Here is a 22,925-nt window from a genome sequence, read left to right as displayed (position 1 = left end):
TAGTGCTTTCTTTTCTTCTCCCTGCGCTCTTTTTGAAAGGAGGCACCCAGGCCCAGAACGTGTTCTGCAGTTTAACTACTTCCAAATTCTTTGTTCAGGTCACCCCGGGACTGCATTGTCCGCTATTGAGAGCTTGGACGTGAGGGCGGGTGCGCCTCTGCCGGGTGGGTCTGAATCCATTAGGCTGCCACTGGCCCCTGCAGCCCATTGAGGCGCCCGCCAAACCCGGGTACCAGTGGCCCCTTTTATCCTCAGCTGCCTTTTTTGGATGCCCAGGTGGAGTCACAGGACCCCGCAGGTCTGAGTGGAGCTTATCTGGGTCTCACCCTGTCTGGAGGGACTGGGCACGCGTGGGTGCAGGCCTAGTATGATTCTTGCCATCTCTGTCCCACTCTGCACACCCTCACCCAAGGGCCTGCTGACACCCTGTTGTTGGCCACTGGACTCTTGGACCCACTGGCAGCTTTTGAGGAGGCTGTAGCGAGACCAAAGAAATGGAGGTGGAAGAACAGCCATCATCACACCCCCTCCTCCTTCTCCAGGCTCCCAGCTGTGCTCCCACAGCCTGTGTTTTCCCCTTCCTCTTTTTCTACCAGGTCCAGACCCCCCAGCTTCCACTTGGCTCAAAGCTCTCTTGAGTGAAGGACATGCAAGGAGGCTGCCCAGTTTGGGGGATGCACAGCAGGGAGCGCAGTCCTATCCTGAGCCTAACCTGCCCCCATGTTGTCCTCAAAGGCCAGTCTCCCCAGCATGGTGACTTCCCCAGCTCACTGGGAAAAGGACAAACGGTGCCCTGGCCCCAGGTGTGGCTTCCAGACTCATAAGGTGCCAGGGTTGGTGCCAGGGTTGCCCCTCCTCCCACGGCCTCACCCTGTCCTGCCTCAGGACCCAAGGAGATGCAGAGTGTGGGGGGGGGAACCCCCCCAGGGAACTCAGCTTCTCAGTACCCTGGGGATTGGCTCCAACCTTGTGTGCCAGTGCCCTGCCCTGCAGAGCGCCCCAGAGAGTGTCCTTCAGGTCTAGTAGGGAGGCAAATGCTCTCTGGGCCCATGGAAGGCCTAGGAGAGACTGAGCGTAAAGCTTGAATCCACAAAAGAACATCGAGAGGGTGTGGAGAGGAAGAAACTTTCCTCTACCCTCAAGATTCTTCCAGCTGGTCTAATAATTCAATCTACATGAGACAGATTAACAAGAGAAAAATGACCAAAATTAATTGCATGTATTCACATAGGAACCCTACATGAGAGGTTCAGAGACAGAAAGGGAAACTGAGGTATAGGTGACATTCTGAGCTAAGGATGAGCTAAGGCATCTTGGAGCTTCAGCGGGGAGGAAGGCCATTTGCATGTTCAGTAACTAGAAATTTGCCCTGCTCTACAGACAGGTCACAAAGTTATTTCTGGTGGTGACTCCTATTATGGGCAAGGCCCCTAATTTACATTCTTTTAGGTAGTTAAGGGAGGGCAGAAGTTTCTCTTGAGCCCACGGGGTCTCGGTTGCCTTTTAGCTCAAGCTAATCTACATGCCACAGAAGCACATCTTGGGTGACTTTTTCTGAACCCCTACAGAGGCTAAGCACACTCAGAACGAATGTCCAGGAAAGGGTCAGCTGCTGTTGGGGTATCTTTTCAGGGCTCTGGAAAGTTCTCTTTGTGCTGCCCCATCCTGTCCCTCCTACTCTGGGATTATGGGGTCACTGAATCCAGGGCGAATATAAAGGCCAGGCCTAGAGATCACTCGGACCTCTGGTCCAGTCCGTCCCTTCCAGTTAGAGAATCCGCCACGCCCGTCCTGGGAGCTGACTTCAGGGGAGAGCTGTGGATGAGTCTGTTCGCGGGGCTGGGGTCCTCGTTAGAGAAAGGCTGTGGATAAGGGCTCAGGGCACAGAAGAGCGCTGGATGGTAGGCCATGCAGGCCGGCGGGGGGGAGGGCGGGTGAGCGGCCTTCCCGGCCCTTGCCCCCAAGCCTCACGACTCGGACCCCCAGGCCAGGACCGCGGGGCAACAGGGCGCAGAGACTTCGCAGAACCCACGGCGGCCTAGACGAGTAGTGGAGGAAGCCAGACCGGCGTCTCCTGGCTTCTGTGCTGGAGCTCGCGCAATGCCACCCTTCCACCCCTTTCCCACCAGGTTCCAGACCTGAAGCTGGAGAGGTAGAAGCCCGCACCTCTCCCCCCCAAAAAAAACCACAAACACCTGGCTGGTCTGCCAAGGCTTCTGCAGGACACAGGAGCTCCTGTGGGTCTCCCACCCCCACGTGTTCCTCCTTCCATCCTCTCCGCCCGTCCCGAGTGCTACCGTGGACCGTCCTGACCTCGCGGATCCCCTGCCCCCGCGCGCCTCTCCCCGCGCTGTCCAACAGCGCCCTCTGGCGGTGATTTCTCGGAGGTGCAGGCGCACACAAGGCTTAGGCTGCCTCCGGCGGGGCGGGAATGACTCCGGACCTGATAATTTGCGGTCTGGATAGAGGGGACTGAGATGTAATGGCCTAACGAGAGCTAGGCTCTTCCTCCTCCGGGCTCCTCTCTGCCTCTCAACCTGTACGCAGAGCGCCCGCTCAAGTGTGGGGCCCTCCTACCGGTCAGTTAACGGGCACTCACAGTCGGGGGAACACCAGCGAGTGAGGCAGCCAGACTCCAGGCCTAAATCTTACCTTCTCTTCCACCCGACTGGGGCCTCTGCTACCTTTGGCTCCTTCGGGAAGGTCCCATGTAGACTGAGGTGGATGGGGCAGGCTCAGGACCTTCTCCAGGTTTCTTGCAGCCAGGCAAGCTGTGCTCCTCGTTCCCATGGCATTGCCAGTCGGTTCCCAGCTTCTCCCTCCTCGTCTCAGTAGCTTCCCTTTAAGCCAAGGTCTCTCTCACCCCTGGAGGACCTCAGAAAATGTAGCAGTCAAAGCCCCTTCTTATTAGGTTTAAGGATGAGTGAGAGATGGGCAAGAGGAAATGACAGGATGTGCAGACAAGGCCTGAGATTTGCAGAGTCGAAATTTCCCCCAGGCTCACACCTCCAGTGGCAGGAGCATATCTGCTGACCCAAGCATTGGTGTTCTGCTTTTGAGCTGATCATACGTCTTGATGGGTTGTTGACATTCATTCAACAAACATGTGCTGAGTTCCTACTATATATTGGGCACCTCTGGGGGCAAAAGTGAGAGAGGCTAAGTAACTTGCTGAAAGTCACACAACTAGGGATTGCTGGAGCCAGCATTGAGCCACAGATGTGTGCGACGCACCCCGTCTCCCCTCTCACCTGAATGATTTACAGGTTGCCTAACTGGGGCTCCACTTTAGAACTGAGCCCTCTCCAATATGTTCTCCACACTTCTGGGCCAGGACCCTTCTAAAACACCAGTCTGATCATGTCCCCTCCTTGCTTAAAATCCTTCAGTGGGGTGCTTCCACTCTCAGGAGAAAAGCCCAAGTTCTTCAGAAGCATTCAAGCTCCCCCTGTGATGTGACCTGTGTTGCTCTCTCTCTGAACCTGACATCCAGAGTCTTCTACTTCCCCAAAGTCCAGGCTCTTGCACTCCCTGCCTCCTCTGCCTGGAACACTCTCTCTTCAGGATCTTTAAGATTCTGAGTGAATGTCACCTCCTCCATGAAACCTCCACCCAGATATGTCTGTTATGACCTCCTCCTCCATCTAAAAGACCAGATAGGTCTAAGTGACCATGTTTGTATCTCCGGCATCCTCCGCTCCCCCTGCCATCCATTGATTGAATTAGCCATGGGAGACTATCAAGGCGCAGTGCTACTGCGCTGCCTTCAGAAGCCCGGGTTGGGAGGTGGGGGGGCTTCCTTCTGCATCTGAGGGCGGCAAGAGGGATGGGCTGGAGGAGGGGTGTGTTTCTCTATTTCTACAGCCTACTTCTGAAAAATACCGAAGTCCAGTTTCTCAAGTCAGTGCATAGTGTCCTGGCACACCCACCTGCTGGAAGGTGGGGCCTGACTTTCAGTGACGCCTGAATTTTGTCCCTAATCAGCTATGTATGTAACCTCAGGTCGGTCTCAAATTTCTCTTGGCCTCGCTTTCCTCATCCGCGCAGCTGGGTGTTCAGGCTCTGGTGGTTCCCCTGGGCCTCATTCCGCCTGGTACTTCAGAGTTTATCAACCACGGGGCGCCGAGGGCCCAGCTGTTGAGGCACCTGGAACAACAGGAGGTAGGTGCAGAGACCACAAAGAATGGAAAGCACACTCTGGCTTCTCCCCAGGACGGAGGGAGCAGGACGCGCTTGGGCAGGGGGTTACTACCAGTGGGCAGATTCGAGTTCAACAAAAGGCAGCGTTTTCACCGATCAGCATTGCCCGGGATGAGGACAGGCCGCATCGGGCTGGCGAGGGACGAGGATTCTCTTCAGCTGTGAACTCCTGCCATTCCTGTGTATCAGTTGTTTTAAATTGGGATTTCCGCATAGGATGCTCAGCCTCTTCACTCTCCTCCAAACACGTGGGGCGCGCGACTGGTACATTTTAGAAATGTGCCGCCCGCCCCCGAGACACGTAGGCGAGCACTTCACAGGGACATGCTGAGCACAGTGTGTGGGAGCCGTTACTTTCGCAGATCCCGGCGTTCCGTGGCTTCCATGTGGGGTGGCGCAATCGGCACATTATTTCCAAAGGTCTGAGCACTTCGTTCCTAAGAGGAGACAAACCAAAAAAGTAACTCATGACTTCCTACGACCGCGGCAGGACTCGAACCTGCAATCTTCTGATCCGAAGTCAGACGCCTTATCCATTAGGCCACGCGGCCGCCTGACGGTCCCTGTCCTTTAGACGAACTAAAAAGTCTTTTTACCGCCCACCGGCGTGCCTGGGACCAACCCACCTGTTTCTTGCGCTGGGGAGGGTTGGAGCTTGGTTCCACAGGGAGGGCCCACCCGGAAATCCCTGTTCTCCCCTCCGTGCGGACCGGTCCACTTGCGGCCCTCCTATTGGCCGCGCCCGGAGTCTCCCCGCCTGCCTCTCGGGTAAGCCGCGGGACCGAGCGCAGCGCAGACGGGAAGTTGCAGCTGCCAGCGAGGCGAGCTGATCGGTTGGAGGCCACACGCCACCCCGAGGCTGCGTAGGCCGCGCGGAGGGAGACGCCGCATCGGTGGTCTGGGATCGGGAGCCGCGGACCCGCAGCCACTAAGCGGACCGAGGTTTCCGGCGGGTTCGGCGCCGGGGAGGCCGGGTCTTTGAGCTGCGGCGCAGCCCCTCCCTCTCCAGCCTGGGAGCGAGGTCCCGAGCGGGGAGTAGGCTCGTCCCAGGGCGCACCGCGGCGCTGCCGCCGGGCACTGGCGGGCGGTCGTGGGCCCGGAGCACCAGGGCCGCCCCCTACGCCCCCTGCAGGCTCCCCTCGGCCCTGTGGGCCGCGGCCCGAACGTGGGAGTGGGCCCTGGGGGTTGACGGGCCCACCCTGAGGGTTCGAATCCGGGTGCTGGCACCTCTCGGCGTTAGGCCCTGGGGCCGTGACGGTCGCGATCAGGGCCAGTCACCGTTTGCCCAGCGCTGGCTGAGGGTTGGGCCGCGCGATATATTCGCCCTTGTCATCCAAACAGCAGTTCTGTGTGACATGTAGACTCTTTAACCCCATTTTACAGAGTAGGAATTTGGGGCCTAAGGTGCTTGCCCAAGGTCACGCAGCTCCTAAGAGACAGAGCGGGGATTCAAACCTGCGTTGTCCCACTCCAGAATCTGGGCTTTTAACCAGCCTTCACCTTCCCCAAGTTCACTGATGGACCTACGTGAACCTTTATTTACTCAGCGGGGATATTGGTATTTCTCCAGGTCGTTTAAGGCTTAACTGAGAAAATGTACCTAAAAGCGCCTGGCACGTTGCCTGGGACGCAGTAAGTGCTCAAGGAATGATGGCTTCTAATGTAACAGGTGATAACGAATGTAGTAACACAAAATCATCTCTCTCCTTTAGGATTTGTAGGTGGAAAGCAGGCATGGTCAGGCCCATTTCACTGACAGGAAAGCAGAGGCAGGACGTGTCTCTCCCCACGTTTTTCAGCCAGTAAAAGCAGTCAAGCTGGAGCCCAAAGCCAGGTGTCCTGAATCCCAGCGGGGGGCTCCCTGCACCAACCATGAGTCGCCTTCTCTGGAAGAAAGTGGCCGGCGCCACCGTCGGGCTAGGGCCGGTTCCAGCTCCGGGACGCTGGGTCTCCAGCTCCGACTCCGTCACCGTCCCCAGCGACGGGCAGCTGCAGTCGCCGCAGCCGCAAGTGCCATCCTCGGAGGGCGGCCAGTTGCGGCACAACCCACTGCACATCCAGATGCTCTCGAGAGGCCTTCACGAGCAAATCTTCGGGCCCGGCGGGGAGATGCCCGGCGAGGCCGCGGTACGCCGCAGCGTCGAGCACCTGCAGAAGCACGGGCTCTGGGGGCAGCCGGCCGTTCCCTTGCCCGACGTGGAGCTGCGCCTTCCGCCCCTCTACGGGGGCAACCTGGACCAGCACTTCCGCCTCCTGGCCCAGAAGCAGAGCCTGCCTTACCTGGAGGCGGCCAACTCGCTTTTGCAGGCCCAGCTGCCCCCCCGGCCCCCGAGCTGGTCCTGGGCGGAGGGCTGGACCCGGTACGGCCCCGCGGGGGAGGCCGTACCCGTGGCCATCCCCGAGGAGCGGGCCCTGGTGTTCGACGTGGAGGTGTGCTTGGCAGAGGGAACTTGCCCCACGCTGGCGGTGGCCATATCCCCCTTGGCCTGGTAAGTAGGGGTTGGGGTCCGTCCAGGACCCAGCTTACTAGTTTGGTTCAGTGAACATTTTCTGAGCTCCCGCTATGTGCTGGGCGGGTGCTTTTCTAGCGACTGCTGATTCGGAGGTGACCCAGCTTTCAGGGAAGGAAGATACAGGCAGTACACAAACATCCAAGCAGGTATCAGGTGGTGAGAGGGGCTGTATGAGATTCACAGTAGAGTGTATATTTGAGACTGACCAAGAGACCACTTGAGATCACCTTGATTTGGTGCCTTTACCCCCTCACCTAGTAGCTTCCTGAGAAGTTAGTCTAAGATATTTGAACCGTGTTTCTGGTTTTGGGGCAGGAGAAATCTCCCTTTGCGGGGACTGTCCCAGGCAGTATAAGACATTTAGCATTCCTGCTGCTTCCTTAAATGCCAGACCCCCCCCACCCCTCATTTCCAAATTGCCCCCTGGAGGTAGCATCCCCCTGACCACTCCCAATTGAGAAACGCTGCTTCCTTCCCTCAGCCTCCCAAGCAGGCATTTTGGTCCCCAAAAGGTATATCCAACCTCCCTCTTTTCAAGTAAACTTCTAAGTGCTACCCAAGTTGCTTTTCCAAACAGTGATGGCGGTACTGTTTCTCCCCTTTTTATTCTTCATTCCAGGATTAAAATACTATTTACAACCTTAATGCTTTCAGGCATGGCCAGCAAAAAAGTTGGCAGTTTCTTTATTCCTATTGGAAGCTACATCTTTGTAAAGAAAGCTGCGAAATGTTAAATATGCAGTTGAAACTGGTGAAAACATGGCTAAATAGATAAGGTAGGCATTCATGGCTGAAAAGAGCAAAACTAGATCACCCCACATTTATTTAGTTACAGTTAAGATGAGAATCTCAGTACTTACTATATAGTTCGGTGGTCAAAATAGAGGGAATACCGTCCATCATTTGAGAAGGTAAAGTAGGCTGTGGTGGCTGAAAGAAAATTAGGAAACCATTGAGAAGGACTTGTTTTTTGATCCCTTGGTCACTTTTGGCCAATTTCCCCGAAGTCTCTTTTCTCTTCCTCTGTCTTCCTCTCCTAACTTTTCACCTCTGACTCCCTGTCCTTTCCATCCTCGTCTCATTCTCATTCCATTCTTGCCAGGGAACTGGGGGGATTGCTCAGTTTGCCTGGCGGCAGGGGCATGGGACCTTCCTCCTGGGAGCCTATGCCTGTGCCTGATGGGGCCCTCAGAGCAGTCCACTTTTAACCTGGGCACGTCCCTACCATGTGGCTGCGTAATGTCAGGTGCCTGACCAGCTCACAATTTCCAGAGGGAGAGGAAAGCTGCTTGGACAGCCTATAGGGTGGTTTCGCAAAGGCTGCTGGTAAGGGCTTTGGTCATCAGACTACTGGGCATTAACTAGGCTGTCAGCACTTACCTAAAATTCATAGGGAAAGTGTAGTTAGTATTAATGGCATTGGTTCTGACTCATCTTAAATTTACCAGAGGTGTTTGTGTTTTGGCTTTTTCTTTTCTTTTTAACACAAATTTATAATTAGATGGCTCATGCACAGCTGCAGACCTGGATCTTGACACCATTATGGCTTTTTATTGCAACTAACGTTCCTGGTATCACCATAGCCTCAAATGTTTCACGTTTTCAACCTTTTCTTTTGTGTTTTTAAGGGCTTTGACCTGCTAAATTGGAAGGGGAGGAGGTATCAGCTGGAGATATAGTCCCACCATTTGGACTGGGAGTTAGATTTTACCAGGTTTAAAACTAGGAACCTCTTTTTGCTGCCCCCCTCCCACTACCCACCCCCTTTTCTGTGTGTTGAAACTGTTGGCAGATAACCCTTCCTCCTCTGCATAATGGTTGCAGGGAGCTCCTTTGCAGCTGTGGTGGCCACACATGTGGCCTCATCACTCACTTTGATGCTTAATGGCCTTGACCCTTTGGCATAATCTGGTTCACAACAGGCTTTTCCTCAGCGACCATTTTCCCACGCTTGGCCTTATGAATCTTGAGCAAACTCGAGCCTTTTCTGAATCAGTTTCAGGCCCTCACCAGGCAGCTCGCACCCCAGCTGTCCTACCCCCACCCCTTGCCAATGGCGACATGCCCTCCATGCTGGCACTTTACCCTGGTCTCTCATTGAGGTGGGTGCTCGAGAGGCACAGCACCTCCGAGGTGTGTGATTGCTCTGTCCTTCAGAATCTCTCCAGCCATCAGATGATTCCTCCTGTATCTGAGTGCAGCATTTGTCTTTTTTTTTTTTTTTGCCACTTCTCAATTAAAAAAAAAATCTCCACTTTGGGTTCTATTATAATTGTCTCTTTTTTACTAGCACGTTGAGCACTAGTTGTTTTGTGTTTATAGACATGAGGGGTTGATGGTATTTACAGAACACCTCAGAGCCAAGCACAGATTCCACGCACACGAAGAACTAACAGACACCTTGACGGTACTCAATACTGTGGCACTTAGCTCCATTTTCATCTGTGGAAGTCAAAAAGGAGAAAGAAACTTTTGTAATGGGCCCCTCCCCACAATACATACCCCCACATTGCCCCCCAGGACCTCTAGCTGTGTGAGGGTTAGGTGCACACATTGGTTTCACTCGTGTCCCCAGCTGCTAGTGCAGGACCTGGCACCTGGTGGCAAGTGTGCAGTGAGTATTGTGGAGAAGTGTCACGCCGCGATGCTGAACCTACCTGCCTCTCGCTTCCCTCAGGTATTCCTGGTGCAGCCGGCGGCTGGTGGAAGAGCGTTACTCTTGGACCAGCCAGCTATCGCCGGCTGACCTTATTCCCCTGGAGGTCCCTGCCAGTGCCAGTGGCCCCACCCAGCGAGACTGGCAAGAGCAGTTAGTGGTGGGGCACAATGTTTCCTTTGACCGGGCCCATATCAGGGAGCAGTACCTGATCCAGGTAAGATTCCTGGGGCCAACTCTAGGTCTGGCACAAGTGGGCTAGGAGCCCTGACCTCAGTGGCCAGGGCAGGCATGGCCGTGGGGCTCCTTGGGGGCCAGCCCTGCCTCAGGCCCTGGGCCCAGCTGTTCTGCCCCCACAACCTGCCTGCTACAGAACCTGAGTTGTCACAGGACCAATGGCCCTTCTCTGTGGCATTCGCATGGGTCTTTGGAGGCTCTGGGCCACGCAGCCTGGGCTCCCATCCTGCAGTGTGAGCTCTTGGACATCCCTGAGCCTCAGTTTCCTTATTCGTAAAAAGAGGGAGATAGCAGAAGCTACCTCATAGGATTGTTCAGAGGGTCTGACCAATGCACACATCAAACGCCTGGTGGATAGTTGTGGAAATTGGTAATTTTATGGAAAGTGCTTTATCACTGTGTTCTCACTACAGCCCTAGGAGAGAGGCAGTGCAGGTGAGAGCAGCCTTAGCTTATAGCTGAGGCTCAGACAGCCTTGCTGACTTACCCAGGGCCACAGAGGTTGTGAGTGGCAGGGCGGGTGTGAGCCTGATAGCTCAAAGGCCTTGTTTTGGCTGCTCTGTCCCCACGGTGCTCCTTAGAGCTGTTGCTGGACTCTGGGAAGGACCGGTGTGTTGGGATCGAGCCACGTCTGCATCTTCAAGGGTGCCTAGAATTGGGGAGGGCAGGCTCCTCCCAGATCCAGGGACAAGCATGAGCCAGCATGAAGCTAACTCTGTTTACTGTTAGGAGGCTGTGTGATGGGAGGGGAGGCTGTGTGAGGAGCCGCGGAGGGGCCGGCCCCTCAGCCCGCGTGCCTCCCGTCCTCAGGGCTCGCACATGCGCTTCCTGGACACCATGAGCATGCACATGGCCATCTCAGGGTTAAGCAGCTTCCAGCGCAGTCTGTGGATGGCAGCCAAGCAGGGCAAGCACAAGGCCCGGCACCCCACACAGCGAGGCCAGAAGGTCCAGAGCAAAACCAACGGCCCAGCGGTGAGAGCACACTGCGGGGGGCTGGGGCAGGGTGCTTGGGACGCCTTCCCCAGCCTGCCTGTCTGGCCTGAGGCCAAGCTGATGTGCCACGTGCCTTGCTCTGGCCCCTCAGATCTCATCCTGGGACTGGCTGGACATCAGCAGTGTCAATAACTTAGCAGACGTGCACAGCCTCTATGTGGGGGGGCCTCCCTTAGAGAAGGAGCCTCGAGAACTGTTTGTCAAGGGGAGCATAAAGGACATCCGTGAGAACTTCCAGGTATGGTGCTGGAGACGGGCTCTGGGAGACAGGCTGTGGCAGACCTCCAGGTGACCCCGGGGATGACAGCTTCCAGACCTGACCTGAGAGCCGCGGAGGCAGTGGCGTGGCTGCCCACCCAGCACCTTCCTGTTTCCTGTGCCAGGACCTGATGCAGTACTGTTCCCAGGATGTGTGGGCCACCTACGAGGTTTTCCAGCAGCAGCTACCACTCTTCTTGGAGAGGTGAGGGGGGGCGGTCTGTGGGAACCCCTGGGGGTCAGTGGGTTCCTAGTACTTGGGCCCACTGCCATCAGGTGGTGCTGGGTCTTTCTCGGGCTGGGGGTCCTAGCCTTTCTGGGCTGTAAGAGTGGAGCCACTCTGTCCAGTGGTGGCCACTTGGGCCCTGGACACTGGGTTTCTACAGAGGCCTTGGCGGGAAGGCGAGGGCTGTGCTGGGGCTTCACGTGCATGTCCCAGTTTCTGAAGCACCCACTCTACCCAGATCCAGACCCGAGGGCTTTACGTCATCCTGGTTGTGTCTGCTAGTGAGTCGGACATAGGACGGGGTCAGAGGCGTCAGCTAGACCCCATTTTTGAATCTTGGCTGTGGTGTCCAAACTCATTTGACCTTGGGCAAGTTACTTGGTTTCCCTGAGCCTCAATGTTCTCATCTGTGAAATACCCCCATGTACTTGACTACCCCAGTTGTGAGTTGTCTAACAGTGTTCTGAGTACAGGTCTTTTACTTCCTTTATTCCTAGGTGATTCCCCCCCTTTGGATGCAATTGTAAATGGGATTTTCTTAGTTTCTCTGATAATTTGTTATTGGTGTATAAAAATGCAACTGATTTCTGAATATAAATTTTGTATTCTGCTACTTTATTCATTTACCAGTTCTAATAGTTTTTTGGTTGAATCTTTAGGGTTTTCTATACATAGTACCATGTCACGCATACACACACACACTTTATCTTTTATACCATGTTTTTACTGTGTCTTTTCTATGTTTAGGTATGTATAGATACCCAAATACGTGCCATGGTGTTACATTTCCCTAGACTGTTCAGGAACATGCTACCTAGGATTGTAGCCTGGAACATTTGGCTATACTGTATGTATAGCCCAGGTGTGTGGCAGCCTACACCATCTAGTTTGTGTGAGTGCCCTCTGATGTCCACACAGTGACAAAATCGCCTAACGATGCATTTCTCCATAATGATGCATTTCTGCATATCCCCATTGGTAAGCAGCACATGAGTGTATTTCCATTTTACAGATGAAGGAACTGAGTCTCAGAGACGTGAAGTAACTTACCCAGGGTCTCATGGCTGGGAAGTGGGAAAGCTGGGGTTTGACTCTGACTCTCTGACTTTAGAGCTATGCTGTGTGGGTGGTTGTGTTGAGGCTTGCCCAACTGGCTCAGAGATTGGGCCAAAACCCTGGTGTTTGTCCCCAAGGTGTCCCCACCCGGTGACCCTGGCCGGCATGCTGGAGATGGGTGTCTCCTACCTGCCTGTCAACCAGAACTGGGAACGTTACCTGGAGGAGGCGCAGAACACCTATGAGGAGCTCCAGCGGGAGATGAAGAAGTCGCTGATGGACCTGGCCAATGACGCCTGCCAGCTGCTCTCCGGGGAGAGGTAGCCAGGCCGCGGGCAGGCAGGGTCCAGGCCGGGGACGGGCAGACAGTCCTGGCTTTCGGCTTGGCCTCAGCCCTGCTCTGCTGGACTGGCTCTGCAGGTACAAAGAAGACCCCTGGCTCTGGGACCTGGAGTGGGACTTGCAAGAGTTTAAGCAGAAGAAGGCAAAGGTGAAGAGGAAGGAGCCGGCCGCCACCAGCAACTTGCCCATCGAGGGGGCTGGGGCCCCTGGGGATCCCGAGGACCAGGAAGGTGGGGAACATGGGCGGGAAGTGGGCCAGGGATGGGCCCTGGGAAAGCTGCTCCGGCCTTCTGGAGATAAGGAGGCTGGGCAGGTCTTTCTGAGGGACCTTCCCCTGGTTCTGATTGTCCTCCTGACCCTGTGCAGACGCCGGCCCCCCCAGTGAGGAGGAGGAGTCTCAACGAGATGCCTTGACACGTGCCTGCTTGGAGCAGCTGAAGGGGACCACAGAGCTCCTGCCCAAGCGGCCCCAGCACCTTCCTGGACACCCTGGGTGAGCCGTGTCCCCCTAACATACCCAGAGGCCGTCTTCACCCTGTCCCAGGACACCCCTGCCCTGGGCCCCAGCACAAGGAGTGGTGTGCTGCCATTCGTTCTATTGTCTCGTGTTCCTGCTCCCACCCTGGCTCCCTGGACTCATTCAGGACAGGTACACTGGGCACCTGCGGTTTGCTGGCTCATGGCAGCTACTAGGGCTACACATGGGAACACAGCTCCTTGCCAGGAGCTGCTGCAGCCCAGGAGGAGCCAGGCATGCAGACCAGCCAGTGCAGCTGGTGTTTATACTCGGGACCACACGGAAGAGGGATCAGTGTTGAGGCAGAGAGTGGCAGAGCTGGGAAAACAGGGGCAGCCAGGGGGAACAGCAGGGTGCCAGCTTTGCATTTGCATGATGCTGAGAATCGGGTCTTCTTCAGTTTTGGGCCCTGGGTGCCTCACTGGCCTCCCCCTCGGGTCAGCCCTGGTGAATAGGATGTGAGAGACGTAGCTCTGAAGGCCTGGAGTGTCACTAGAACAGCGGGGAGAGGCGATGTACTTGTTCCTCTACCCGGTTACCTTGCACGAACTGGAGCTTGTGAAGGAACCCAGCCTGGGCCATGCCTGTGGGCCCTGGCTTCTGACCAGTCCGGGGGGCTGATGTAGGATCTTTCGAGAGCTTTGAATTATTCTCGGGGACTCTGTGGGGGTCCTGGCCACATCCCAGAGGGAGAGGGTGGTGACTGCAGGCTGAGGTCACCAGAAGAAAGTCTTCAGGGCCGTAGGGGGCGGGTGCAGCACGGCAAGGGGGAGAGGGCCTTCCTTGCAGTCCCACGCTGTCCTCACCCTCCCACTGCGACACTCTTCTCTTCTTGGGGGCGGGGCGCAGGTGGTACCGGAAGCTCTGTCCCCGGCTAGATGACCCTGCATGGACCCCAGGCCCCAGCCTCCTCAGCCTACAGATGCGACTCACGCCTAAGCTCATGGCGCTCACCTGGGACGGCTTCCCTCTGCACTTCTCAGAGCGGCACGGCTGGGGGTACCTGGTGCCCGGGCGGCGGGACAACCTGGCTCAGGTGCCGGTGGGCACCAGCCTCGCATCGACGGGGGTGGCCTGCCCCTACAGGTGAGGCTCAGGCTCGGGGAAAAGGGGTGGGTGTCTGAGGAGCCCTTCCTCTTGTAAGAGAAACCAAGCCCAGCTCAGGGTAGTGGGAAGAACTTAGGTCAGAGTCTGGGCCCTAGTTCTTCCTTTCCATGGCTGCCCTTTCCCTGTGGGCTTGAGAGGCCTGTGGGGGGCTGAGGGCGTAGCACTCGGTAGCAGCAGGACTAAGGTCCTACTCTTGGGCCCAGCGGCACAGCTGCCTTCACAGGAATATGCAGTGGGAGGGCTGTCCAAAGTGGCAGGGGAGACGGGCTTTTCTTTATTTGCATGTAATGTATGGAGCACTAATTATAATTGGGGATAATAAGTCTTGTTCGGGGCTGCCCTGGTTTGTTCCCAAGCTGCCCATGAGAGTACGGTGATCCCCATGACTGAGTTGACAAAACAAAGGCCTAGGGAGGTCAGGTGATTTGAGATCACAAACCCCGAGCTATTGACAGGCAGGTGTAGGGGAGAAGCCATAGCACTGGAAGTGGCCCAGAATCAAGAGTCCTGGCTCTACGGGGCAGCCTGCTCCCATGCGGGGCTTTTGGACAAGGGCTGGGGTCGGCCTGCCTTGCTCCTTTGAGCTGATGGCTGGATGAGCTGACAGGAGCCAGTCTGACTTCCCATCGCTGTGCTCCAAGAGCTTTTCTTGGGGAGGTGGCAGTTCTGTCGCACAAGAGGAGCTTCGATTTGAGTCAGACCAGGCCTCGAACCCCAGCCTGCCACCAAGGTGCTATGTCATTTTCGATTATTTGTCATTCACTGTCTAAAAACCAGGGAGAGCGCTGCCCACTTCTGCCTCAGAACCGATTCTGAGGACTAAACAAGGGAGTTGTGGCTGCCTGGCCCGCAGCTGGCACCCATAATCAGAGGGCGCTGCTGCTCTCCTCTGCCCAGAGCCATCGAGTCCCTGTACAGGAGGCACTGTCTTGAGCAGGGGAAGCAGCAGCCGGAGCTTCAGGAGGCGGGCCTGGCCGAGGAGTTCCTGCTCACCGAGAGCAGCGTGTGGCAGACGGTGAGCATGGGCGAACAGCAGCCTGAGCTCTGGGGAGGGCTCTCTGTTCCCCCGCAGGGAAGGGGGGCGTGGGGCACGGGGTGTGGCATCACCCTGGGCTGTCTGCGTGCCACAGGGAGGGGCTGGTGGATTCAGGCCGACTCAGCCTCCTGCTTCACTCCCTGGGTACCTGGGCCCATCCAGGTGGAAGAACTGGGCTGCTTCGAGGTGGAGGCTGAGGTCAAGATGGAGAATTTGCACGCAGCAGTTCCAGGTCAACCCCCAGCTCTGGTGAGTGGGGCGCGTGCTCGGGTTCTCTGAGGGGGCACTGGGCGGCCCAGCCCTCTTCTTGTGCCCAGGTACCTCTTCCCCCACCAGAGTTCTCAAGGTCCTGGGGGGTTGGGAGACGCTGCCTGGCCTTTGTGGCCCCATACTGGTTGGGAGGCCAAGGAGGAAGGAAGCCTGAGAGCTGGTGGCCATCCTGTCACTTCCCAGCTTACCTGCTCAGTGTTTCAGGCCCTTTCCGCACCCTGCTACCGCATGGCCCGCACTGAATGCAGGTGCAGGAGCAGGGCCTCATGTAGGTGTGTGGCCCCCACAGACTGGTGCTGGTGGCCCGCCAGCCAGCCAGCCCGCCTATCACCATGGCAATGGACCTTACAACGATGTGGACATCCCTGGCTGCTGGTTCTTCAAGCTGCCACACAAGGTGGGTCCTGATTCGTGCTGTGCTGTGTGCTGTCCTCACTGCTCGGAGCCCACAGCAGGCCTCCGAGTGACTCAGACAGGAGGCCACCATCTTCGCAGGAAGGACGGTAGTAGTGGGGCAGAGTGTAATCTCAAGGCCAATAGCACCAGCTCTCTGAGGCTTGGTTTTTCTTCTGAAAATTGGGTAGGAAAGGGCATGGTAGTGGAATTAACTGACAAAGATGCCAGCGTGCCCAGTGTCTGGCAGTGCATCTGCAACGTGACAGGTTATTGTGAGGGGAGCCAGGTTCGTGTGTGTCTCTGACGGCACCTGGGTACGTGCCTGTGTGTGCCTGTTGCAATCAGGGAGGGATCTGCTCCCGATGGCTCAAGGTTCTGCACTCCATGCTGGGCAGAGCCCAAGTGCACAGGCACCGGTTCCCCTGCCAGGGGGCTGCCACCTGCCTCCAGCCCGTTTCCTTTGCCCTCTCCAGGATGGTAACAGCTGCAATGTGGGCAGCCCCTTTGCCAAGGACTTCTTGCCCAAGATGGAGGATGGCACCCTGCAGGCTGGCCCAGGAGGTGCCAGTGGGCCTCGTGCCTTGGAAATCAACAAAATGATTTCTTTTTGGAGGAATGCCCACAAACGTATCAGGTGGGCCAGCATGGGAGGGCAGAGACGTGCCTGCCTGTGCCCCTGGCCAGGTTTCTGCATCCCTGGGCTCCCTGCCCCTGCCTCCCACCCAGGGCCCCGCCGCCGCCTGTGCTGAGTGTTAGAACAGCCTACCTGCCACGTGTAGTCCTGGTGCCCTGTGGCTGCGGGCAAGTCCCATGCCCTCCAGCTTCGGTGTCCCTGTTTGTGTAGAAAGAGTGGCACTGTCGGACCTTCACGGCCCCTCCCAGCTCTACAAGGACCCCTGAGTGTTAACTGCTGGAGCCATGGGGTGTGCGTGACGGGGAGCTGGCCACCCCCTTTAGCTGGGAATGGCAAAGGGCTTCATGTAGAAGGCTAGTTCCAAGGTGGCGGTGGCTGCCAGCAGCAGTCTTGTGAGAAGAGCGCTGCGGTGGCCTGCAGCTTGCCCTGAGTGTGGGTCAGGCCGTGGTGGCAGGATGCTACTGGACACCTCACGGGGACTCTGGGAGGACAGAAGCTGCCCTGACGGCCGGCCAGTTCCCAGATGGCATAGGCTCCTGCCTGGTAGATTCTAGGGCCCCAGGTGGCTGCACCAGGGTCCATCCTGAGTCAAGTCAGTGGGAAGGAGGTGGAGGCTGGGCAAGGAGGGGACACAGCGGCCCCCAAAGCTGGGCACTGAGTTCCCTGTTGGGAAGGGGGTAGATTCTGCTCCTCTGGTTGTGCTGAACCTCAGTCTGTCCCCACAGCTCCCAGATGGTGGTGTGGCTGCCCAGGTCGGCTCTGCCCCGTGCTGTGACCAGGTATGACCTGCCAAGTGGTTGTGGGGACAGAAGATCTGAGTGGGGTGGGTCCTAGGGCTGAGGCTCGTGTTCTCCCCCTCTCCCCAGGCACCCACATTACGATGAGGAAGGCCGCTATGGGGCCATCCTGCCTCAGGTGGTGACCGCTGGCACCATCACCCGCCGGGCCGTGGAGCCCACATGGCTCACTGCTAGCAATGCCCGGGTATGTGTCCTCTGCAGCAGCGGCCCCCACCCTTCCTCTCCTGTGTCTCTAGAAACAGGAGCACGTAAAGGAACCTAAGCTCTGGGTCAGGCAGGACTCACCTTCAGGTCCAGCCTCACAACTCATGTTTTCAGCAAACATGTCTGGGCACCCCTCCTGGCCAGGTGTTGACAAGGCATGACAGTCACAGCTGTTGGGCTATGGGGCCAGGCAAAGAGCAGGGATTCTTTACCTGTCAGCCTTGTTTCTGTCGGCGGCCGTCCCTGGGACTGTGGAGTTTGGGGTAGTGCCATCGTCTCTCCCGAAAGTCACCTTCTCAGAAAAGGCCCCAGCGTCGTCAAGTCTGGCTCCAGGAGTGGGGTGCGAGGAGTGTCACTGCGGTGCGTAGGCAGGGCCTGACCTCACTCTTCCTGCAGCCTGACCGAGTAGGCAGCGAGCTGAAGGCCATGGTGCAGGCCCCGCCCGGGTACGTGCTCGTGGGCGCTGACGTGGACTCACAGGAGCTGTGGATCGCAGCGGTGCTTGGAGATGCCCACTTTGCTGGCATGCATGGTGAGTGGGCACCGGGCTGCGCGGGGTGCAGGCAGCCCGAGCCCTGAGACCCGGCCTTCGAGGTTGGGGCAGAGGGTTTCTGAGCCTCCTGCCTCACTCCTGCCTGCCCCAGGCTGCACGGCCTTCGGGTGGATGACCCTCCAGGGCCGGAAGAGCAGGGGCACGGACCTGCACAGTAAGACAGCGGCCACAGTGGGCATCAGCCGGGAGCACGCCAAAATCTTCAACTACGGCCGCATCTACGGGGCGGGGCAGCCCTTCGCGGAGCGCCTGCTCATGCAGTTCAACCACCGGCTCACGCACCAGGAGGCAGCTGAGAAGGCCCAGCAGATGTACGCCGTCACCAAGGGCCTTCGCAGGTGAGCGTCCCCCCTGTCGTTTCCCCCAGGGCCGCAGGCTTGCTTTACTACCTTTGCTGCCCCGTTACCTGTGCCGGTGCCTGGCCCCTCTTCCTCAGACCTGTGACCTAGCTCCAAGATGGTTCGTCCTAGGATTACGACATTTGCTTAATACTTTGCTTAATATTCCGCCTTGAGCAGGTTTCCTCACAGGGTTAAAGTTGCACTTTTGTTGTCACTGAGTGGTAGCAAGGCAACAGCCCTAGTCCTGCAGAATGAACAGGAATGTGGGGTTGCAAACTCACGTGCCTCCCGGGAACCAGGGTGAGTGAAGTGGGCTGGCGATAGACAGCAGTTGACAGGAGGGCGCTGTGGAAAACTGGAAACCCTAAACTGATGTTGACATAGGAGTGTGTTTCCTGAAAATGCCCCGTTGTGCTCCCGGGGCCTAAGCAGGCTCCTAGGAGGGCTCCTGCAGCAAGTGTGAGGGAGGAGAGGTACATGTCTAACTTCCTTGGGGGAGAAGTGTCCACATTTAATTAGCTGACCTCCTCTGAAGGACTAAATGCTAGGTAAGTGCCACAGGATGAGCTGGGGTTGGTGCAGCCTGCGCCGTGGGGAGCATGGGCTGGCAGAGGCAGGGTAGTGGAGGCAAAGGACGTGGGACCTTAGTTGTGGAGAACTTTGAAGGCCTCAGAGAGGAGTGTGGACTGAGGGCACAGGTGGAGGGGAAGCTCTGGCACAGCTTTGAGCAGGTGAGTGATGTGGCTCTAGAGCTATGAGGGGACAAGCCTGATGATGGCTGAGGTTGCAGTGGGGACTTCAGAAGGGCCAGCCAGGCCTGGCTGTATGTTGTCTTCTGCTTCTCCAAATGCCCTCTGCTTCGAGTAACAGCCCATTCTGTCCCCAACCCCCCACCCAGTCTGGGTCAGTAGCCCTTGCTGCGTACGGAATTAGCACCCAGCCCCTGCTGGTCATTTGGCAGTTCAGTGTCTAAAGCATTAGGACAATCGTGACAGTGATGGCTCTTGTTGGCGTCTGTCCTTTATTGGGCCATGGCGTAGCCCACTCCTGGATTCCTGTCTGGGCTCTACCTACTCCTGGCTGTGTTACCCTAGCAAGTCACTTACCCTCTGCAGAAGAGCCTGGAGGGATTAGGCAGGACCTCGGGTCATTGTGGAAATGGAGTATGGTGGCATGTGAACACTCCTAGCCCAGGACTTGGCACAGAGGCGGCACTCACATGGGGATGATGGTGGTGACACTGCCCCCAGGTATCGGCTGACGGATGAAGGCGAGTGGCTGGTGAGGCAGTTGCACCTCCCTGTGGAGAAGACTGAGGACGGCTGGGTTTCCCTGCAGGATCTTCGCAAGATCCAGAGAGAAGCTTCTAGAAAGTGAGAACCTTTGGAGTGATAAGGATGGAGGGAGGGTCCAGGCTGGCCCCAGGAGAGCTGGGATGCTTTGTTTTTGGCTCTGAGATACTGAAAGACAAAGCTTGCCCTCTGTTCCTGGTCCCCCAGGTCCCGCAGGAAGTGGCAGGTGGTTGCAGAACGCGCGTGGATGGGGGGCACAGAGTCAGAAATGTTCAATAAGCTGGAGAGCATTGCCACGTCTGACACACCATGTACCCCGGTGCTGGGCTGCCGCATCAGCCGAGCCCTGGAGCCCTCGGCGGTCCAGGGGGAGGTATTCTGCACCCCTGGGGCATGGGGAGGGCCGCAGGGAGGGTGGACTCCTGTGCTACCTCCTGCCTGAAGTGAAGCGGTGGGTGTGGCAGAATTGGTCACCGGTGCCACCTTCCCTCCCCAGTTCATGACCAGCCGGGTGAACTGGGTGGTGCAGAGCTCCGCCGTGGACTACCTGCACCTCATGCTGGTGGCCATGAAGTGGCTGTTTGAGGAGTTCGCCATCGATGGGCGCTTCTGCATCAGCATCCACGACGAGGTCCGCTACCTGGTGCGTGAGGAGGACCGCTACCGCGCGGCGCTGGCCCTGCAGATCGCCAACCTGCTGACCAGGTGGGACGGGCCTCTGCGCCTGGGCAGGGCTTTGGGCCTGGGAGTTTTCGTCTCCCCAGAAATGATGTTTCAGCTTTTACCAGAGTGTTGAAGCCTGAGGGGAACTAGCCTCAACTTTTTAAAAACAATTTCTTGGGTCTGAAGGTGTCATATTGACACCGGATGACGAAATGGTGAGGAGCTAGGTCAGGCCCTTGTTCCAAACAGTGGTTCGCGATTGCGCTGCCCTAGAAACACACCTTTCTGTTTTGAAAATTAAATGACAGAAGGCTTTCCTCAATTGATAGAAAATTGAGATTTTTTTTCTGTAAATGTTTTAAGTGCCAAAAGTTTGTTCTGACTACTAACAGAAAACATTGAGGAAAATCAATTGTGTTTGAAAATAATTCATGTTTTATATATTGGGTTATATTTTCTCATAGTAAAATTTGATTTATGTGGTTGAATGAAATGTTACCAGTTCCATGTTGATCTGCCACTTAGAACCAGTCGGGAACATGCTCTCTCCTGACTGATGGATAAATAATGAATGTTTACAATACTCACTGCTGTCCCTACCACCCCCTCATTATTTCTCTGGTGGGTTATGCTCCACAAAGCTAACAGAAAGTCTTCGTATAGTCCAACAATTGAAAGCAGAATTTACATCAGTGCGTATGTACCACGCTGGCACAAAAGGTGTGCTGAGTGCGTCCTGCATTTCAGTATCTCAGTGGGACGTGTTAGGATGGAGGGAAGGCAGTGCTGGTGCTTCAGCTTTCTTGGTGCAATGCTTTGCTCTAAGGGACACAGGTCATTTCTCCTGGGGTCATGGGCCTTTGTCACAGCCGGGGCATGACTGAGAGGAGACTGGGTCACTTTCAGGTGTATGTTCGCCTACAAGCTGGATCTCAATGACTTGCCCCAGTCAGTCGCCTTTTTCAGCGCAGTCGATATTGACCAGTGCCTCAGGAAGGAAGTGACCATGGATTGTAAAACCCCTTCCAACCCAACTGGGATGGAAAGGAGATACGGGATTCCCCAGGGTGAGTATAACACCTCTGTTCTCTAGGCATCAGATGCAAGGTGGCCTGGGGCATGGTCTTGGACAACAGGAAGTGTGGGGCCCCAGAGGATAAGAAATCCTTTCTCTAACTTGTGTACTAGGCTGTTTGTTTATACGTGCCCCGGGTTCAAAGTGAACAGTGATGTTGAAATCACAAAGGGTGTGTTTCTAGAAACTGCTCATAGGAAGTGAAGGAATATTTGAAACTCTTGGTTTCTTCCACCTGTTCCTTTCCCTCTTCAACCACACCAGAAAAATTTAAACATTTATTGTGTAAAGTCAAAGTGCATTCTTTGGTGGGGGGAAAAAGTGCTTTGAATGCCAAACAAGTAAACCAGAAAGCGTATGACAAACACACACACACAAAAAATGGACCCTCCAAATGTAACATAGCAATTATTCTCACCTTCCCATCTTCCTTTTTGACCTTAAGCTCCCTTTCTCATTTCAGGGCTCCGAGGTACGCTTCTTGAGAAAGCTAACCAATTTGCATTCTCTTTCAGGTGAAGCGCTGGATATTTACCAGATAATCGAACTCACCAAAGGCTCCTTGGAAAAGCGCAGCCAGCCGGGACTGTAGCTGTGCCTGGCGGCTCTGTATTTGCTCCTGTGGAGCTTCAGCGGGTAGCACAGGCCCCCAACTCAGGCTTTCAGCTGTGCTTTTGTTAGTAGCAGGACCTTTCGAGAACGATCGCCTGTAACTGAAGGTGCAGTTGAGTTCAGTGGGTTCAGAACCAAGATGCCAACCTTGGTGCAGGCTGTAGGACAAGGGGCTGCTGTGCGTGTTGGGTCAAAAGAAAGCAGAAGCCCCAAAGTTGACATTAACTCAGGCATTTCATTGTTTTTTCTTTTTCTTCTTGGCTGGCTCTTCGTTCTGTCCCTCGTGCTCTGACGCAGCGTCCTAAAAGAGGAAATAAATAATGCTCTAATGTGATAAACCTGCTCAGAGGCAGTGGAAATAAACAAAAATCCTTTATCTTCTCATCAAAGCCTGTGTAGCCATGCTTTCTCCCCTTTCCCTCTCCCAGGAGGCACTTAAGTGCAGGAAGAGGGGAGGCCCCCGAGTAGTCAGTGTAAGCCTTTCCCTTTGGCTGTTTGTTATGCCTGGGGAGATGCATGGGACAAGATGACAGTGAAGGAGCATCGACATGCTGACCTCCAATGCCAAGCAGCGGACAGGGCCAGGTGCACTGTGCTGGGTGTGACAGTCTGAAGAATAGTTGCAAAAGTGTTGAGAAGCCAGAAATCAGGGTGTTTTATGTAAGCTTCCGGTTCTGCTTGAGGGGCCCAAAAGACGACGAAACCCTGGATTCTGCGTCACAGATGCTGTAGGGCTCAGGATGTGCTACTGTAACTGGGGGGGTAAGTTAAAGGGGGCGGGCAGACCAGAGGGGGAAAGGAGGACAAGAGGCTGGCCTAACCTGCACTCATCAGAGTGACGCTACTTGGAATAGTAGAGGAGGAAATAAACTGGTTTCTGAGCCAGAATGCTGGGGCTAGTCAGTCATTTTTCAGTGGGTCACCCACAGTAAGACCTTTTT

At 56.0% G+C, this 22,925-nt stretch overlaps 2 protein-coding genes and 1 non-coding gene across 4 annotated transcripts in view; 1 reads left to right on the top strand and 2 right to left on the bottom strand.

Moving 5' to 3' along the window:
- Positions 1-4,678: 4,678 nt before the first annotated feature.
- TRNAR-UCG (transfer RNA arginine (anticodon UCG)) lies at positions 4,679-4,751 on the bottom strand. Its single transcript has one exon. It is a non-coding gene; the product is annotated as a tRNA-Arg (tRNA).
- Positions 4,752-4,944: 193 nt separating this feature from the next.
- Positions 4,945-22,373, top strand: POLG (DNA polymerase gamma, catalytic subunit). The gene is made up of 23 exons (XM_019726752.2): positions 4,945-5,142; positions 5,913-6,689; positions 9,391-9,586; positions 10,417-10,581; positions 10,694-10,840; positions 10,986-11,065; positions 12,280-12,462; positions 12,563-12,714; positions 12,851-12,977; positions 13,851-14,087; positions 15,006-15,123; positions 15,307-15,393; positions 15,704-15,811; positions 16,284-16,444; positions 17,170-17,223; positions 17,311-17,428; positions 17,845-17,980; positions 18,093-18,339; positions 19,593-19,715; positions 19,842-20,007; positions 20,131-20,339; positions 21,204-21,364; positions 21,888-22,373. Exons 2-23 carry the CDS (start codon positions 6,073-6,075, stop codon positions 21,962-21,964), a joined length of 3,669 nt encoding a protein of 1,222 aa, XP_019582311.2. The 5' UTR covers positions 4,945-5,142; positions 5,913-6,072; the 3' UTR covers positions 21,965-22,373.
- The window catches only part of FANCI (FA complementation group I), a 58,313-nt gene continuing 57,025 nt past the window's right edge, over positions 21,638-22,925 (bottom strand). The window contains exon 38 of one of the 2 annotated variants that reach the window (XM_019726751.2): positions 21,638-22,285. In XM_019726751.2, coding sequence (XP_019582310.2) covers positions 22,220-22,285 — 66 coding nt within the window. In that variant the 3' untranslated portion in view covers positions 21,638-22,219. The remainder of the gene's footprint in view (positions 22,286-22,925) is intronic. The other variant, XM_074318345.1, reaches the window with a different exon arrangement.

Source organism: Rhinolophus sinicus, linkage group LG13 (genome assembly GCF_036562045.2).
Source record: "Rhinolophus sinicus isolate RSC01 linkage group LG13, ASM3656204v1, whole genome shotgun sequence".
Classification (NCBI taxonomy): Eukaryota; Metazoa; Chordata; class Mammalia; order Chiroptera; family Rhinolophidae; genus Rhinolophus; species Rhinolophus sinicus.
This window is presented reverse-complemented; position numbering and strand designations above follow the sequence as displayed.

What these genes read in the sequence shown, in the direction of transcription:
- POLG (XM_019726752.2), top strand. Translation starts at nt 6,073, where the DNA reads ATGAGTCGCCTTCTCTGGAAGAAAGTGGCCGGCGCCACCGTCGGGCTA. An exon ending in CTGCCCCGTGCTGTGACCAG is followed by an intron (nt 17,224 to 17,310) that starts GTATGACCTGCC and finishes CCCTCTCCCCAG; the next exon opens with GCACCCACATTACGATGAGG. An exon ending in CAGAGAGAAGCTTCTAGAAA is followed by an intron (nt 19,716 to 19,841) that starts GTGAGAACCTTT and finishes CTGGTCCCCCAG; the next exon opens with GTCCCGCAGGAAGTGGCAGG.